Source organism: Hypanus sabinus, chromosome 3 (assembly GCF_030144855.1).
Source record: "Hypanus sabinus isolate sHypSab1 chromosome 3, sHypSab1.hap1, whole genome shotgun sequence".
NCBI classification, from domain to species: Eukaryota; Metazoa; Chordata; class Chondrichthyes; order Myliobatiformes; family Dasyatidae; genus Hypanus; species Hypanus sabinus.
In genome coordinates, this window is record NC_082708.1 from 143327628 (window position 1) to 143343297 (window position 15670).

General features: G+C 40.7%; 1 protein-coding gene across 2 annotated transcripts in view; it reads left to right on the forward strand.

Annotated features, from left to right (window-relative positions):
- LOC132391715 (leucine-rich repeat-containing protein 27-like) overlaps positions 1-15670 on the forward strand; it is a 56826-nt gene that overhangs the window by 24901 nt on the left and 16255 nt on the right. For both annotated transcript variants that reach the window (XM_059965271.1, XM_059965272.1), the window contains exon 7: positions 12093-12174. In XM_059965271.1, the coding sequence (XP_059821254.1) occupies positions 12093-12174 (82 nt within the window). The remainder of the gene's footprint in view (positions 1-12092; positions 12175-15670) is intronic.

Genomic DNA, 15670 nt, shown 5'->3' on the forward strand with positions numbered 1-15670 from the left:
AGCATCCTTCAGCCAGTTTCCAGCTTGATAGAGTTTCCAGCAGGATAGAGCCTTTGGTCCAAGTCTTCCTCATTATCTTCCACAAACTCCCGAGGAGCTTTGGACATTTTTTATATACATTGTAGGGTATACCACTTGGTCCTGGGGTGGCAGATGTCTTTGCTCTCAATGATATCCTGGACTTCCTGCCATGTGGGCTCTGCCACGTCCAGCTCAGTTGCTGGGATTCTTGGTTGGAGGACTTTCAGACTGAAATCTCGTCCCTGATTCCTATGGGGATTACTGAGTGATTACTGCAGAAGTTCTTCCACCTCCTGCTTTGAGCTGGTTAGGATGCCAGATTTTTGCTGGCTGAGAACCTTGGTGAACCTGAATTGGTTTTTAACAGACTGCACTTTCATCTTTTTCTCATTTCTTCGCTTTCACAGCTGTTCTACCCTCCCAAGCTTGCGCAGCTGTTCCCGCAGTTTGCTGGTTAGTTCTTTGACACCCTCTTTTTCATCAGGTGAGTTGTTTTTGAATTATTTGTTCAGGATCTTTATCTCACTTCTCAGGAGGTGAATCTCCCTTTCCCTCCTGTTTGGTTGCTGTGATGGTTTAAGATCCCCTTTCTTTCTGTGAGTGGGTTTCACAGGCCTTCTAATTTCCTTAGTCTCTCTGTTCCCTTTCCTCATCTAGTAGCAGACATAGAACAAAAATGTGCCAAACCATATTTAATATGTTTTCATTGAATGATTCAAGCTAGATATGGAAAATAAGAATAAAATAAGTATAAAGAACTGTATTAAATTCACAATCAGAATAGGAGAAGTGCTTTTGGTGGCCAGGTTACTGATTATTAAAATACAGCAAATGATCATCTCACAAGCATTAGACTAATGGCAGCCAACTGTTGACCTTCACCAACTTTTTGGCACCTAGAGCTTTGCAAGCAGATGTTCGGCCATTGAGTGATGGGTCACAAATGAAAAGCACCTTCAAGCCACCATAAAATGGTTTCAAAAGTGCTTTTCATTTTTAAGTATTTATTTTCAAGGCTTCATTGTACTTTATTTTCATAATGTTTGCCGGAGGACTACAGTAGAACGCGTGGCAACAATTTTCGTTAAGATATACAAGGTCAATGTAGGAGGTCGGGTGGAACACTGCCTATTATATATTTAATTATGATATCCATTTACCTATGGTGTGATTGCTTGGAAAACATTCAGAGGTTGAAACTCCATCATCTTCTGACATATCAGAAGCAGGAATGCATTACTGGAGCTGGAAGACATTATGGAACTACCACGTATTCAACAATATCATTCCCTCAGGACTAATAACTCATTTCAACACCAGCACCTCTAGACATCTGCAGTTAGATCCTTGGCTTGCTTATCAGGAGACCACAGTCAGTGTGGATCAGTAATAACATCTCTTCCTCACTGACTATCAACATAGGCCCGCTTTAAGAGTTCATACTTAGCCCACTGCTATACTCTCTCTGAACTCATGATTGCGTGGCTAAGCACATCTCAAATGCCATCTATAAGTTCACAGATGACACCACTGCTGTTGTGGAATCTCAAATGACAATCGAGTCAGAGAGTCATAGAACACTACAGCACTGAAACAGCCCCTTTGGCCCATTTAGTTTGGGCCGAACCAATAATTGGCTTAGTCCTGTTGACCTGCCTATCTATGTGCCTATCCAAATTTCTCTTGTGCTGGCAGTTTGTTCCACACTCACACCGTTATCTGAGTGAAGAAGTTCTCACTCACGTTCCGTTAAGCCTTTCACCTTTAACCCATGACATCAAGTTGTAGTCTCACCCAATAACAGTGGAAAAAGCCTGCTGTATTTACCCTTTCTATACTCTTCATAATTTTGTATACCTCTATCAAATAACCTATCAATCGTCTACGCTGTAAGGGGAAAAAATCCTCACCTATTCAAGCTTGCACTGTAACTCAGGTCCTCAAGTCTCAGCAACATCCTTGAAAATTTTCTTGTATTCTTTCAATCTTATTTACATCTTTCATGGAGGTAAGTGACCAGAATGCTCCAAATTTGGCCTTGCCAATGTCTTATACAATTTTAGCCTAAAATCCCAGTTCCTGTACTCAATACTTTGATTTATGAAGGCAAGTGTGCCAAAAGTTTTCTTTAAGATGCTATCTACCTGTGATGTCACTTACAAGGAATTATGGATCTGTATTCCCAGATCCCTCTGTTATTCTGCACACATCAGTGCCCTACCACTTACCATGTAAGACTTACTCTGATAGGTTCTCCCAAAGTGCAACACCTCACACTTGACTGCATTAAATTCCTTCTGCCATTTTTCATCCTATTTTACAGGCTGGTCCAGATCCAGCTGCAAACTTTGATAGTCTTCCTTGCTGTCCATGGCACCCCCAATCTTGGTGTCACCTGCAAATCTTCTGATCCAGTTTACCACATCATCATCCAGATCACAAAAAACAAGTCCCAGCACTGATCTCTGAGGCACACCTCTAGTCACAGGCCTGTAGTCAGAGAAACAACCACCTCCTGCAAAGCCAATATCTAATCCAATTTACTGCCTTATCTTGAATCCCTCAGAGTGTCAGACACCCTGAGCCAGTAGGCTGGTCCTGGAGTTATTTCCACTGGTCATGATTAACTTATTATTATTTAATTATTTCTGATTTTATATTGCTATATTTCTTCACTATTCTTGGTTGGTGCAGCAGTAACGAAACCCAATTTCCCTTGGGATCAATAAGGTATGTCTGTCTGAGCAACTAAACCATCTTGGCCAAATGTCCATGTCGGATCTTGTCAAAAGTCTTGCTAAAGTCTATGTAGACAACATCCACTGCCTTGCCTTCATCAAATTTCCCGGTAACTTCCTCAAAAAACTTTTACTTTTTCAATATTAGAGTCCCAGTCTATGTATGGAAAGTTAAAAAATCACCTACTTTGATGAACTTGTGTCATTTTTCCAACAGTCTGCAATCTCTGTAAATTTGTTCCTCGAAATCTCTTGGACTGTTGAGTGGTTGATAATATTGTCCTAATAACATGGTCATACATTTCTTATTCATCATCTCTATCCATAAAGCCTCCCTAGCCAAGCTCTCTGATCTCTCCTGTCTGAGCACTGCCATGACATTTTCACTGACTAGTAATGCCCTCTCCCCCTTTAATTCCTCCCACTCTATCACATCTAAAACTACTGGAACATAGAACTATCAGTCCTGGCATTCTGCAACCAAGTTTCAATAATGGCAGCAATGCCATAATCCCACTTTGATCCATGCCCTAAGCTCATCTTCCTTCCTATAATACTCCTTGCACTGAAGTATACGCAACTCAGAACGTTAGTTACATTATGCTCAACCTTTTGGTTTCTGACTTGTATCTAGGCTTACCAGTCCACTATCTGTATTGGTTCTCTGTTTCCCATACCTCTGTATCTCTAGCTTAAACACTGCCCCCACCCCATGCAGCACTAGCAAACCATCCCACTAGGATATTAGTCCCCCTCCAGTTTCTATATAGGTCCCACCTTCACTGGAAGAGAGCCCAATGATACAAAAATGCACACAGGCAGAAATCTTGAGATCACAACCCTGGAGGTCCTATCCTTTAATGCAGCATCTAACTCCTGAACTTATTTTGCAGGACCTCATCAGCCCTTCTACCCGTGTCATTGGTACCGACATGGACCACAACTTCTGACTGCTCGCCCACCCACTTAAGACTGCTCTGGACTCGAATAGAGATGTCCCTGGCACCTGGGAGACAACATCCCATCCAGGAATCGACAGAACCTCATCCACAGAACCTCCTTTCTGTTCCCATAACCAACAAATCCCCTTTCACTACAACTCGCTTCTTCTGTTCCCTTCCCTTCTGAAGCACAGAGCCAAAGACCTTACTGCTGTGGCATTCCTCTGCTAGGTCGTCTACCCCCAACACTATCCAAAGAGGTATAACTGTTGTTGAAGGGAACAGCCATAGGGGTAGTCTGCAATGACAGCCTTTCCCCTTTCCCCTTTCCCCCTCCTGAAAGCCACACAGTTACCTGTGTCCTGCACCTTGACTGTAACTACCTCCTTGTATGTACTGTCTATCAACCCCTCAACCTTCTGAATGATCCGGAGTTCATCCAGTTCCAACTCCACCTCTGTGATGTGGTCTGTTAGAAGCTGCATCTGGATGCACTTCTCATGGCTGTAGTCGTAAGTGAAGGTCTCCCGGCCTTCCCATATCCCAAAAGAGGAGCATTCCACTATCCTGCATCGCATCTCCACTGCTCTAAATGTGCAATTGCAAAGAAAGAATAAATCTACCTATGGCCTATGCCTCTCCTCACCGAAGCCTCATTGAGCCACTCAAACACTGGACCTCTCTCACAATGGCTTCTCCACTTAAACCTAACTTTATTGGATGTTGCTAAGTGTCTAATTATGGGAAATCCAATGCCTCCTTGGGAACCGTGGCATGCAAAACGTGCCTACTGCCACCATTCGCTTCTTTTAAACTGCCTCTCCCTCTGCACAATCCAGTGTCTCCTCGGGAACTGTGGTGCGCAAAAGGAGTTGTACAGGAGTGAGGTACATCAGCTGTTTGAGTGGAGTCAGAGAAGCAATCTCACACTTAACATGAGTAAGACTAAGGAATTAATTGTGGGCCAGGAGGGAAAAGTCAGGAGATCGCACAACAATCTTTAATGAGGGCTTAGCAGTGGAAAGAGTGAGCAGCTTCATGTTCCTGGGTATCAGCATCTCAAAGGATCGATCCTGGGCCCAACACATTAATGCATTTCGAAGGAAGACAACAGCAGCAGCTCTAGTTTGTTAGAAGATTGAAGAGATTTGGTGTGTCACAAACAAAAATCAGGATAGATATATTGTGGAGAGAATTCTGACTAGTTGCATCAAAGCCTGGTATGAAGGCCCCAATGCACAATAGCACAAGAAGCTGCCAAGGGTTGCAGACTCAGCCAGCTCTATCATAAGTACAACCCTCCCACCACCAAGGACATCTCGAGATGGTGCATCAAGAAGGCAGCATCCATCACTAAGGGCCTGCACATCCTTAGATATGTCCTCTTCTCATTTTTACCATTAGAGAGGAGATGCAGCAGCCCTCACTTAATGATTTAGAAACAGTTTCTTCACGTTGTTACGTTGAACATTACATCATTATTCTATGTTTTTTACTATTTTTCTATTTTTGTAATTTATAATTCTTTCTGTCTTTGCACTGTACTGTTGCCTCAAAAGAAATTCCACATCATATGTCAGTGATAACAAAGCTGATTCTGATTCTGATAGCAAAGGTATTTAATTGTACATTAAACCAGAACTCTGGTTGCTCTGTCACTTTGATGTCCCTTGCTGGATCTTCTCACATTGCAACCACATGTCTATTGGATTTCTCCTTTATTTTTGGTGGCTTGCTCTTACCAGTATGATCCCCTTTGGTTGATGCAGGAAAGGTCCAAACTCAGGGAATGAATTGTACCATAACTGTGGAGGTCAGTTGGGTGTGGTGAAATCCTACTCTTTCAATACATGAAAGAACTGCAGCATTGGTCTTGAAAAAATTGCTAACAAAGTACATTGTCAGGAGGGAGTTACATTTCAAAGGTATAACATCAAATAACATTGCAATCCTTTGTGTTACCTGGTTAGTTCTCCCCAGGAACTTAGGCTACCATTAGACATGTGCTGTACTTGATTAAAGCATTAGAAGCTGACAACGCAATTCAGAATGCTGGGCCCTGATAATTTTTTTCTTTGGGCTGGTTGTGATGTGCATAAACAAAATGGTGAAGGGTCTCAGCCCGAAACATCAACTGTTTATTCCTCTCCACAGATGCTGCCTGACCTGCTGAGTTCCTTCAGCATTGTTTGTGGTGCTCTGAATATTCAGCATCTGCAGAATCTTTTGTGTTTATTATAAACAAAAGCCTATTTATAAAAAAAAGTAATTTGAATTGATTGATCCAGTTAGCAGTTATGACATACAAAGTGAGTGTTTGTGCCAAACATCATTTTAGAATTCCAAAGGAGGAAAGACATTAGTATCAAATAAATCAAGAAAAAGTTGAGTATGAAATTCTCCCTTGTCCTGTCAGGAAAAACATCAAGTTATCATTATTCAGGGTACAGAAATTTTAAAAAAGCTGCTTTATATTACAAAGAGCAGTATGAAAGATGTGCTACTGCTATGCATTGCTCAGGAAGGATAAAATCCCAAAGCTTGAGAAGTTAGATAATAAGATTTTTTCCTTCATTTGTAACCTTGTGAATAATGGGCCAAAAATAAACTTGCAGTGCTTCAATAAAGAGAAGTCTTCCATATGCATTTGCCTGGTCTCGTATTACCAGAGCAAAAGAAAGTCAAATGGGAATTATCAGGGAGAGATCTGCACTCTTAGTTAAACAGGAGAAATTTCAGTTCCTACAAGACATTTAGGCTTAGTGAACAATTTATGCTGTAGCTGATGAAAATGAAATATTGAAAAGACTGCATTTGAAACAACTGCCAGTGGTTTCTCATCCACAAAGCAATTACTGGCAAGTCATGTAAGACAGAGATGCAGATTCAAATCCTAATGGATTTGTTTCTTGGTGTTTGAAATTAATAGAATTCATTATAATATTCATGGAGTTCACTCCAGCTATCCAGGAATTCACCAAACAAAAAATTGAATATGGATATGATATGGAGTGCAACATTCTTTTTGAATTCTAATTGATTTAGGATTATTATAAAAGTTATTAACTCGGTCAGCTCCATCATGGGGACCAGCATCCCAAGCACCCAGGACATTTTCAAGGAGGATTCCTTAAAAAAAGCATTATCCATCAATAAGGACCACCTCACCCGGGACATGCCCTTTCTCACTGATACCATCAGGGAGGAGGTACAGGTACCTGAAGATACACACTCAACATTTCAGGATTAGTTTCTCTCCCTCTGCCACCAGACTTCTGAATGGATATTGAACCCATGAACACTACCTCACTACTTTTTTTTCTCTTTTTGCACTACTTGTTTAACTTTTTAAATATATATGTACTTACTATAATTTACAATAATAATATTTTATTATTATGTATTGCATTTTACTGCTGCCACATAACAACAAATTTCATGACATATACCAGAGATATTAAACCTGTTCTGAATTTGATTCTGATTCTGGCATAGAATATAGAACAGCACAGTGCAGGCCCTTCAGCCCCAATATTGTGCTGACCCTGTAACATACTCTTAAGATCAATCTAACACTCCATCTTTCTTTCATGTATGTGCCTCTACCATTATGCCCGTAGTGCATTCCATGTATCCAACACTCTCTGTGTAAATAAAACTCCTCTCTCTATATACTGAAACATGTTGACATCTGCACACAATCACTGCCTGCAAATATTTATTTTATCTTTATTCTTTTAGTTAAAACTTTTTTTTACAGATTTCCATTATTTAGCCTGTTGTCAAATCCTTCTTGTGTCAGCCAGAAAAGAAGATTGTTAACAGGTGTGAAAGGCCAAATGACATCTTGTGTTGTTATTATTGTGTGATTCTATGATTTCATGAAAATTCTTTGTGAAATTGAACTCTTTTAGCAATTACTGATCAGTTTCCTTTGGCTCTGAAGGCCCTTTGGTATAAATATGATAACAAATCCAGGGTCATGTTTAATGACTTCCAGTTCTGAATAAATCTGCATATTTTAGAGAAAATATTTTTCTCAGAGCCTTAAGCCTGTGGACTGAATTGTAATGTGTTGTTTTGATTACATCCGAACACCTTGAGTGAATCAGATCATCGTTGTTTCGCTTCCGCCAGATTCCATTCACTTTTCAACATTATTGAGAATTAGAGGGTTACACAGAAAGGAAGAGAAAATGTGGTGCTGTGATGCAGGATCAAATCATACTATGAACATGAAGTACCAGAGGAGGCTATCAGAAATAATAGCACCTATATTGTAAGAATATGATGGCGAATCTAGAAACTTGTGAATAATAATGTTTTGATTAACCATGGTTACAGATTTTCTATGTTCAGCTCCATTTGCAAAAAGTGGTATTTCCCAGTGGCCAATCATTTCAATTTCTGCCCCCACAAGCAAGAGAAATTTTTCCAAGCCTGCACTGGTGACTGTCACGCACTTTTCCTGCACTACTTCAACAACTGCTTTGGCCCTGCTTCCTGCACCCGTGCTGAATTTGTCGACTTCACTCCCTTTGCCTCCAACATCCACCTTGTCCTCAAACTTATCTGATTCATTTCCAACACCTCCCTCCCCTTTCTCAATCTCACAGTCTCTACCTCTGGAGACAGCTGATCCACCAATGTCTAATACAAACCCACAGACTCTCCCCTCCACTTTCAGCTTTCTGCAGGGATTACTCCCTACGCAACTCACTTGTCCATTCATCCCTCCCCACTGATCTCCTTCCTGGCACTTACCCTTGCAAGCGGAGCAAGTGCTACATCTACCCCTACACCTCCTCCATCACTACCATTCAGGGCCCCAAACAGTCCTTCCAGATGAGATGACACTTCACCTGTGAGTCTGTTGGGGTCATGTACTGTGTCCAGTGCTCCTGGTGTGGCCTCCTGTACATTGGTGAGACCCAACATCCATTGGGAGACCACTTCACCAAGCACCTATGCTCCAGCCGCCAGAAAAAGCGGGATCTCCCAGTGGCCACCTGTTTTAATTCCATTTCCCATTCCTATTCCGATATGTCAATCCATGGCCTCCTCCACAGACATTATAAGGCCACACTTAGGTTGGAGGAACAACACCTTATATTTTGTTTGGATAGCCTCCAATCTGATGGTATGAGCATTAATTGCTCAAACATCTGATAATGTGCCCACACCCCCTCCTTCACCATTTCCCAACCCCTTTTCCCTCTGTCACCTTATCTCCTTGCACTCCCCCAATCACCTCCTTCTGGTGCTCCTCCCCACTTCCCTCTCTTCTGTCTCTTTCACCGATCAACTTCCCAGCTCTTTACTTCATCTTTTCCCCCTCCACATTTCACCTATCACCTTGTGTTTCTCTCTCCCCTCCCACCACTTTTTAAATCTACTCCTCAGTTTTTTTCCTCCGGTCCTGTTGAAGGGTTTCAGCCCAAAACGTTGAATGCACTCTTTTCCTAGATGTTCCCTGGCCTGCTCAGTCCCTCCAGCATTTTATGTGTGGCACCAATTTCTTTCTTTCTTTTTCAATCTTTTTATTGATTTTCACATATACACAAAAAAATAACATAGTAATAAGTAAATTATAAATACAATAGACTTGAAATCACATTGATAATAAGATAATAATATCCTACTAAACATCAACAAAAGAAAATACCTTAATCAAGTCCACATGATTAATTTCTATCCCCATTCCCTTTCCAACAGGTAGACCCATGGCCTCTCTTATGCCATGATGTTGTCACTCTCATATCCCTCTAGGTAGCCTCTAACCTGATGGCATGAACCTTGAATTCTCCAACTTATGTAATGTATTTTCCCTCCCTGCTCCCTCTTCTTCATTTCTCCACTCTGGCCTCTTACCTCTTCTTTTCACCTGCCTATCACCTCCCCGTGCTGCCCTTCTTTCCTTTCTCCCATGATCCACTGTCCTCTCCTATGAGATTCCTTCTTCTACTGCCCTTTGTCTTTTCCATTTATCAATTCCCAACTTCCTCACTCCCTTTCCAGTCCTGATGAATGGTCCTGGCCTGATATTTTGTTTCAAAAGGACAGGCAGGAAGGCAAAGGCAGTGGTGTGGCTCTGTTGGTAAAAGGTGGAATTACATCTTTAGAAAGAGGTGACATATGGTCAGAGAGCATTCGAACTTTGTAGGTGGAGTTAAGAAACTGTAAGGATAAAAATAACTAACATGAAATCATATATAGGCCTCCAAATAGTTGCCAAGATGTGGGGTTGAGATTGCAAAGGGAGCTGGAAAAGGCATAGAACAAGGGTAATGTCGCAATTGTAATGAGGACTTCAATATGAAGGGGATTAGGAAAATCAGATTGGTGTCAGATCACAAGACAGGGAATTTGTTGAGCGTCTTTGTGCAAGATTCCCAGAAGATTAATTTACAGGTTGAGTCTGTGGTAAAGAAGGCAAATGCAATGTTGGCATTTATTTCAAGGGGAATAGAATATAAAAGCAGGGAGATAATGCTGAAGCTTATAAGACACTGGTCAGGCTGCACTTGGAGTATTGTCAATAGTGTTGGGCCCCATATCTCAGAAAGGATGTGTTGTAATTGGTGAGTCGAGAGGAGGTTCTCAAGGATAATTCCAAGAATGAAGGAGTTAACATATAAGGAGTGTTTGGGAACTTTGGGACTGCACTCAGTGGAATTTAGAAGAAGTTTGGGGAATCTCATTGAAACCTACCCAATTTTGAAAGGACTAGATAAGGTGTATGTGGGGAGGATGTTTCCTTTGGTGGGGGTATCCAAAACTAGAGGACACAGCCTCAAAATTGAGAAGCAACCTCATAGAACAGAGATAAGTATGAATTTATTTTAGCCAGAGAGTAGTGAACCTGTGGAATGCTCTGCCACAGGTTGAGGCCAAGTCTGTGGGTATATTTAAAGTGAAATTTGATAGTGCACTGATTGATCAGGGCATCAAAAGCCGGTGTATGGGGTTGACTGGATCCAGGATCAACCATGATGGAATGGCGGAGGAGATTTGATGGGCTGAATGGTCTATTTCTGCTCCTATGTCTTATGGCCTTCTGGAAAGTCGGCTGCTTATTTGTTTCCATAGATGCTGCCTGAGCTGCTGAGTTCCACCAGCATTTTGTGTGTGTTTCTATATTTAGTCTCATATTCCAAATAACAATCAAGGAGGATACTGAGACTTCTGAGTCTATGCCAGCTCCCAGAGCAATCCTATCACTCAATTCCTTGACTGATTTTCATGTAACTTATGCCCCCAACCCTGCTCATTAATGTCCCTCTGATTCTCTCACCAACACCCACATAGAGCTTAGAGCAATACAGCTCAGGAAAATGCCCTTTGGCCTGCAATGATGTGCCAATCCAATTAAATTAGTAATCAAATATCCAACTAAACTACTGCTTACACCATGTCCATATCCTTCCACTTTCCTCACATTCATGAGCCTGTCTAAACGTCTGTTAAAAGTCTCTAATATATCTGTCTCTACTACCACCCCAGGCCTTGCATTCCTGGCACCCACTGTTCTCTGTGAAAAATAAAAATTACTTCACATCCTTTAAAACGGCTTCCCTGTCACCTTAAATGCATGCCCTCTGATATTCAGGATAACTTTTACGAGATAGTTAATCCAAGGACCAGCATATCTTTGGGATGTAGAACAAAAGTAGAGCGCCAAGAGAAACTGAAGCTTTGTCTCTGTGTCACTGGACCACTCACTACTACACTATTAATTTATTTCTGTAACTTATATAGTTTTATGTTTTTGCACTACACTGCTGCTGGAAAACAACAAATTTTACATCATATATGTCAAACATAATAAACTTGATTCTGGTTTCTTGCTGCATCACAAAATCCAAAAGCTAAGTGAAAATTAAATACATTGAATAAAAGTTCCCAGTTAACAGAGGAAGATTATTGGAAAACATCAGGGAGTTTAGTGAAAAAAATTCTAAATTAATGTAGATAGCAACTACTTCTGTCTAGAGTATACAGAAGGCATCAAACAGAATGTTTTCTTTAATTGAATCGTTACCCTGGATTGTTCCTCTTTCTGTTTCATTACACACAGGTTCTTCAAAAGAAGTCCAATCATAATGACAGTCCTAAACAATAAAGCAGTAGTATGATTTTGTATCATAATCTGAGATCCTTTCTCATACCAAATAGCTTAGAGAAATGAATTTATTGATTGAATCGCAACAGTTTGCTAATACTGTCACTCAAATAAGGAAAGGACGCTCATTCAGCATTTAGGATGACTGAACCACAGAAGGCAGGTTGCAATTTTAAATTTCAAGGGTTGTAATATGATTTTTAAATTACAGTTTTTGTCTGTTAAAACTGATGTGATGATTAATAAAAATATAACTTAATGTATTTAAAGGAAGAAGAAGCAATTAACAAAACAGGATATACAACATGAAATAAAGGAAGATGTCAAGCTGACACCATTAGAGACTGTTCAGGTAAACTACAATTTGCACTTCAGCATTTATAGCAGATTATCCATTGTGTTAACCCTTCATTCCTGTTGTTTTTAATGAAATGCTGAATCTGTAAATTGATTTTTAATTGCTCATTGCTCATTAAAGCAACTACCATATGATCAGGATTACCTCGTTCTTCACCCACCATCCCCACCCTGTCCCTTACCACTCTCTACTAGTGGAACAAATATATTAATATTGCTGGCTGAGCAGATTGATTGGCTGAATGGCCTAATTCTGCTCCTATATATTTTGGTCCTATGCTGTAGAATGTCTGGGAAACCATATCTCTGAAAATATATGGGAGACAGGTAGAAACTTGCGGAAAGAAAATACAGTGAAATCACAGTGTGATTTTCTCAATTACAGGACTTTCCAAAACATATACCTGTGACTCTATATGTCTAAAATAAATGTTTTTTCAATAGATTCTTCGTTTATGGTCAGTGACAGTCTTGTTAGATTTTGTCAGGAAGTATTTACCAGTGATAGTATTTTACCAGGAAGTGAACAGTTGCATTGTTAAAGGCATGGTAAACCCTGCATAAATAATAGATATATTCTTTGCTTTAGTGAATGTGGGAGAGAGAATGAAAATAGGACAATGGTAACATAGAACATAGAATAGTAACCACATTGGGTGAATTATACCCTCAAGTCTGTTTAACCAATTAGAATAGTTCTGGCTGATCTGAATATCAATTCCATTTTTGACCTCTAATCCCTTGTTATCCTTATCTAATGAAAATCTATTGATCTCCGATTAAACATTATAATTTACCCAGCATCTAAGGCTATCTCTTTACACATGAAGAGATTTCCTAGTATTGAAGCTGTTTGTTCTGGCTTACTCCACTGGAGCAAACAAGGTTAATTTTAACAATTTGGCGTTCACAACACTGACAAAATTGATTGCACCTTTGATTTTACAGCTGAGCCAAATGCATTGAAGTCAGAAGACAGTAAAATAGGGTGGGGTGGCAGACACACACCAAAGACATGGGAAAGGAACTGTAGTATTCAGACAAATGTTTGTCAGACATTTCTTAAACTCTTACTGCTCATACTCCCTTATATTTGCACTTAATTCCCTTTAACCTTGGTATTCTTAGCACTACTAACAGCAACAGCCCAGATATGTATTCTAACAACCTACCATTTACTCAGGTAAATTTTGGGATATTTTTCTCTGATTAACCAAAGCAGTCAAAAACAAACCTTGGGAGGTCAGAAATAAACAGAAAGTTCAATGTGTTTAACTCCCTTCAACTTACTGTTAATGACCTCCCTCAGCTTCCTTTCAAAGGATTATCGAAAACAAGAATTTCAGTTTTAGAAGGTGATAATTCTCCCTAAAAGCTTGTCTATTACAAATCTATGGACTCTCACAGCAATGTCTATTACAAACCCATGGACTTTCACAGCAATGTCTATTACAAACCCATGGACTCTCACAGCAATGTCTATTACAAACCCATGGACTTTCACAGCAATGTCTATTACAAACCCATGGACTTTCTCAGCTACCTGGACTATAGCTCTTCTGACCCTGTTACTTGTGAAAATGCCATCCCCTTCTCTCAATTCTTCTGTCTCCAATGCATCTGCTCTCAAGATGAGTCTTTTTATTCCAGAACAAAGGAGATGTCCTCCGTTTTCAAAGAAAGGGACTTCCCTTCCTCCACCGTCAATGCTGCCCTCAACTGCATCACTTCCATTTCATGTTTGTCTCTTACCCCATCCTCCCACCACCCTACTAGGGATAGGGTTCCTCTTATCCTCATCTACAACCCTACAAGTCTCCACGTCCAGAGCATAATTTTCCAGAACTTCCGCTATCTCCAACGGAATCCCACCACCAAACACATCTTTCCCTTCACCTACCTTTCTGCTTTCTGCAGGGATTGCTTCCTATGTGACTCCCTTGTCCATTCGTCCTTCCCCACTGATCTCCCTCCCGGCACTTATCTTTGCAAGTGGATCAAGTGCTACACCTGCTCCAACACTTCCGCCCTCACTACCATACCAGACAGTTCTTCTAGGTGATGCGACACTTCACCTGTGAGTTTGTTGGGGTCATTCTCTGTGTCCAGTGCTCCTGGTGTGGCCTCCTGTATATTAGTGAGACATGACATAGATTGGGAGACCACTTTACTGAGCACCTATGCTCCTTCCGCCAGAATAAGCGGGATTTCCTAGTTGCCACCCATTTTAATTCCACTTCCCAGTCCCATTCTGATATCCCTATTGTAATGAGGCCACGCATAGGTTGGAGGAACAGCACATCGTATTCCGTCTAGGTGGTCTCCAACCTGATGACATGAACATTGATTTCTCAGACGTCCAATAATGTAGCCCAGCCTATCTCCTTCAACATTACCCATCCCCTTGTCCCTCTCTCACCTTATCTCCTTGCCTGCCCATCGTCTGCCTCTGGTGCTCCTCCTCTCCCTTTTCTTTCTTCCATGGTCTTCTGTCATCTCCTATCAGACTCGCCCTTCTGCTGCCCTGTATCTCTTTCACCACTCAACTTCCCAGCTCTTCACTTCACCCCACCCCATTCAGGTTTCACCTACCACTTTGTGTTTCTCTGCCCTCCCCCCACCTTTTAAATCTACTCCTCAGCTTTTTTTCTCCAGTCCTGCTGAAGGGTTTCGACCCGAAGTGTCAACTGTACTACTTTCCATAGTCTGGCCTGCTGAGTTCCTCCTGCATTTTGTGTGTGTTGCTTGGATTTCCAGCATCTGCAGATTTTCTCTTGTTTGTACTTACTTACATTTAATCACTTTCCATATATACTCAATGGCCACATTACTGGGTACACCTGCTCATTAATACATATATGGTGGATTACAGTTAAGAGTCATATCAGGACCATTTTTGTAGATTTTGGCCCAATGAAGCACCTTCCCCAATTAGCTGAAGTCCCATTGAAATAGTATAAAAGAAGACAAACCACCATTTAACTGAGTAACAAATTATGTATCTAAAAAACACAGAAAAAATTAAACCAATGCGAATACTACTACAGTACCATAAAAATGTATATTAGTTCCTAAATTTATTGAGGGAGGAATTCATTCAGTGCATGCTGCCATGTTTTTTAATTGACTGTAAATGAACGCAGAAAGCAGACACTTTGTGCAGGTAATTGATCCACTGCTTTCTTTGAACCTGATGGTGTTGTGTGTTTATAACCAAGGGCACTGTTTGGTGTGGCAGAATTTTTAAAAAGGCCTACTTTATCAGCATCATAGCTATCATCTGCACAAAACTTTTGAAACAAGTCAGGGGTTTTGTATATTTCTATGTTTCTGCACTTACTGCACTAGCACCATCTTTCTTTCCATGTGCTTTCTTGAATTTAATGTGATGCCAACATTTCCATCCAGACAACCAACCATCTGCTTTAAAATATTCGTGACTGGCTTCTTATCGAGCCACTCTAACTTTTTTTTAAATTGGTCCACTAACA